Source organism: Triticum aestivum, chromosome 1A (assembly GCF_018294505.1).
Source record: "Triticum aestivum cultivar Chinese Spring chromosome 1A, IWGSC CS RefSeq v2.1, whole genome shotgun sequence".
Taxonomy (NCBI): domain Eukaryota; kingdom Viridiplantae; phylum Streptophyta; class Magnoliopsida; order Poales; family Poaceae; genus Triticum; species Triticum aestivum.
The window spans coordinates 465,509,250-465,513,167 of NC_057794.1; the positions used below are offsets into that span (position 1 = coordinate 465,509,250).

The 3,918-nt window shown below is 47.8% G+C and overlaps 1 protein-coding gene across 1 annotated transcript; it reads left to right on the forward strand.

Annotated features, from left to right (window-relative positions):
• The first annotated feature begins 379 nt into the window (after positions 1-379).
• LOC123057024 (uncharacterized) lies at positions 380-3,918 on the forward strand. Its single transcript, XM_044480203.1, has 5 exons — positions 380-1,011; positions 1,830-2,288; positions 2,404-2,781; positions 2,862-2,929; positions 3,162-3,918. Exons 1-5 carry the CDS (start codon positions 592-594, stop codon positions 3,373-3,375), a joined length of 1,539 nt encoding a protein of 512 aa, XP_044336138.1. The 5' UTR covers positions 380-591; the 3' UTR covers positions 3,376-3,918.

Sequence of the window (3,918 nt, forward strand, 5' to 3'; positions counted from 1 at the left end):
GCATGCAATGATTTAATGCACCTTAAAGTCTGAACATGTGATAGGGAACAACCAAATTGAGCCTTATAAAATGAAAAAACTAAAATTTTAAGATAAGCCCTATAAACCGGAAAGGAGGGAGTATGTAAGCTATCCAATAGTATTTCATCTTAAAGCTTGTGCAAAGGTTGTTGGTTAATCTATATATAACTTTGCTCTCTCTCTACGTTTAATACATGTCACATCATCACTAGTATGTCCTAGATGAAAAATTTACCAACCCCTGTCCAGTGATTTCGCGGTTCCAGCGACACACTCCCGAAACCGGGGCGCCGATACAGCGACAGGCCCACCTTCCGCGCGCAAACAATTCGGCCGCCCGTGCTGCCCCCGTCCCGGCGGGCCCACCCGGCAGCCTCCCGCGCACTGCTCCCGGGGCAGACCCACCCGCGGTCCACCGAGACCGCTCTACCTCGGCCGCCTCCCCTTCCCGCTTCCCGACGACAGTCACAGGCCGCGGGGATAACTCCGAGCCAAAACCCTCCCCAAACCCTAGCCCGCCCCCACCCGCCCACCCGTTGATGACCTCCGCCGCCGCCGCCGCTGCCGTAGATGCACAGGCTCTCCCTCCTCCCCGCCGCCGCCGCAGCGACCGCCTTCATTGACGCCGCCACGGCGCCCTTCCTGCTCCCGTCCTCCTCCATGCCCTCCCTCCGCCTCGGCTCCCCCGCGCTCCTCGCCGCGCGCCGGGGCCCGCCGCCATGGCTGCGCTGCGGCGGCGGGGCGAGGAGGGGCGCGTTCTGCACCCTCGAGGCCTCCAGGCGCGCGGACGGCGGGCCGGAGGACGAGAGGCGGGGCGGGGGCGGGGACGGGGCCCGCGCGGCGGCCGAGAGGAGGCTGCGGGGCGTCAGCGCCGTGGCGGGCAGCGGCGAGCTCCTCGCCATCCCCGGCGTCGGCCCGCGCAACCTCAGGAAGCTCGTCGACAACGGCTTCGAGGGCGTCGCGCATCTCAAGCAGCTCTACAGGGATAAGGTGCGTGTTCCCCTGCTTGGATTGCTCGAAATGCTACTACCCAATACGCGCGTTTCTGTCACGCCCCAAGGCAAGAATACAAACTCTTATCCACGGAGTAGTACCTATAATATAAGTCAAAAAAAGTGTCACAGCGCATACATGTGGCCACCTCCAGCTTTTAGTTTTGTTTAACAACTCTCGTGCAAGTCTTGTTACATCTATGTTTTATGATTTCCATAGCCCACATTGGCTATGTTTCGGACCCGCCCACAAGACAAAAGGGTGCACCACATGAAAATGGTGCTACCTGCCATTTGAGCTTTTGAAATCTTATAATGGAGCCCATGGCATTGCGAATACTCAGGGAGCTCTGATGCTTTTTTATTTTATTTTGTTGTGTTGGCTACATTGAAGTGTAATATTATGTACTTCTTTTGAGCTCTTGAGATTGCGAATACTCAGGGAGCTCTGATGCTTTTTGTTTGTTTGTTGTGTGTTGGCTACATTGTAGTGTAATATTATGTACTTATTTTTCCCTTGTAATACTCAGGGAGCTCTGATACTTTTTTTCTTTCTATTCTGGACTTGGCGTCCAGAAAATCTAAGTCTAGATTGATTATGTCACATGTTCTTGTGTTCTCAGATAAACAAGTTATTATTTCATTCTGGTTCCAGAAGAGACGTTTGAATTCTGAAGTGGTGTGGAAGTTAACAAATAGGATACTATAGCGACTCTATTCTTTTGTTTGTTGTGTTGGCTACATTGTAGTGTAATATTATGTACTTATTTTGAGTGCTGCTCTCCTAACTTTTTTTGTAATTTACATGATGTGCAGTTCTTTGGAAAGTCTAGTGAGAAGATGGTTGAGTTCTTGCAGAGCTCGGTCGGCATCATACATAAGAATCATGCTGAGAGTATCACTTCATTCATTAAAGAGAGTGTTGTTGAGGAGTTAGATGATACCAGCTCATCTAAGCCTCCACAGAAGAAGAGGCTAACCTTTTGTGTGGAAGGAAATATCAGTGTTGGAAAGAGCACTTTTCTCCAGAGAATAGCTAATGAGACTATTGAACTACGTGATCTTGTTGAAATTGTACCTGAACCTGTTGCTAAGTGGCAGGATGTTGGCCCTGACCACTTCAATATACTGGATGCCTTCTACGCTGAGCCCCAGAGATATGCTTACACGTTTCAGAACTATGTGTTTGTGACAAGAGTTATGCAAGAAAGGGAATCTTCAGGTGGCATCAAACCTCTCAGACTAATGGAAAGAAGTGTTTTTAGTGACAGGATGGTAGGTCTTATCTTACGTGCTAATGCTAGTTCATACGTGAACTGGGTATTTCTTTTTCTTTTCCTGGTTTGATTGACTAGTATATGCCGTGCAACTAAATTCTAATATTCACCAGGTATTTGTCCGTGCTGTTCACGAAGCTAACTGGATGAATGAGATGGAGATCAGCATCTATGATTCCTGGTTCGATCCTGTGGTGTCATCGCTCCCAGGTCTTATCCCAGATGGATTTATTTATCTAAGAGCCAGCCCAGATACTTGCCATAAAAGGATGATGCTCCGGAAAAGATCAGAGGAAGGTGGTGTTAGTCTTGACTACTTGCAAGGTTTGCATGAGAAACATGAGAGCTGGCTGTTTCCTTCGAAAGGAGGAGGCCGTGGTGTATTATCAGTTAGTCAGCTGCCCACACAGATGGAGGGCAACTTGCCTCCAGGGATAAGGGATCGTGTCTTTTACCTGGAAGGAGATCACATGCATTCTAGTATCCAAAAGGTAGGTACATTCTCCTGCTTGTGTATACTTCTCTAGTTCTGAAGCACCTCAGTTACATTTGAGACTTTTTTGGTATGTAGGTTCCTGCTCTGGTCTTGGATTGTGAACCTGACATTGATTTCAACAGAGACATACAAGCGAAACGACAGTGAGTTCTGCAAACCTTTGCTGTACTAATTAAATGTTGTGTAGCGCCAACTATATTTGAATAATCAGCTTTCTAAGCATTTTGTGTGGCTGTGTTACTTATATGTTCAATTAGGCATCGCTGTGCTGTTCTATTTACTAGTTACTGGATATAAACATCAGAAAGTAACTACACCTAGGTACTTCTAAAATCATGTGTTCCCTTTTAAGTTCGGATCTTTTTGCCCATGCAGGTATGCCCAGCAAGTTGCAGAGTTCTTTGAATTCGTGAATAACAAAAAGGAAGCTCCATCTGAGCAAACAAGCACTGAGAAGGACCGCATGAATCCAAAGATCATGTTCCCTAACAAAGGCGGTTTGTGGGTCCCTGAAGGTGTGCCGCCTTTCGCCGGCTCTGCAATGAATCTGGATTTCAGAAGAGCCATGTCTTCATATCTCCCAACTTAAGGCCTCAGCTTCCGAAGTACCTGGGCCTGTTTGGTTGAAGGCTAAGAATGCCATAATCATGCTAACTTTTTGTCGAAATCTGTCTCATGGCCAAGGAAAAGGAGCCACAAGCACGACAAGCTTAGCTAAAAAGACCAGTGCCTGTGACAGATGGGCCATGAGGCTAAGCAGGTTGTGGCAAGCCATAGTTGTGGTAGGCAACCAAACGCAGGACCCTCAGCTCACTGACCTTGTAAAAATCGCTGATGCTTTTCGCTAGACCTATTAGCTTTGCCTTATGCTAGCAGATGATGTAGAGTAGTGTGTCCGTATCCCCATCTTGTAAATTGGCGATCTCACTGGTAGTTTCACGTTCTGTGGTAGCATTAGCCCATGTTTATCTAGCATTAGCCTCAGTTTATCTGAACTATGGTCAGGAGGACCGATGTGTGTACCGCATGTTTTGTTGCTGGCTGCATTTTGTTTAGAGAGGATCAAGAACTGGTACTACATCGTTGGCTAAATGTGCTGTCCACTTGTTTACTGTGGTTTAGTCATCTGGAA

What these genes read in the sequence shown, in the direction of transcription:
- LOC123057024 (XM_044480203.1), top strand. Translation starts at nt 592, where the DNA reads ATGCACAGGCTCTCCCTCCTCCCCGCCGCCGCCGCAGCGACCGCCTTC. An exon ending in AGCAGCTCTACAGGGATAAG is followed by an intron (nt 1,012 to 1,829) that starts GTGCGTGTTCCC and finishes CATGATGTGCAG; the next exon opens with TTCTTTGGAAAGTCTAGTGA. An exon ending in GTGTTTTTAGTGACAGGATG is followed by an intron (nt 2,289 to 2,403) that starts GTAGGTCTTATC and finishes AATATTCACCAG; the next exon opens with GTATTTGTCCGTGCTGTTCA.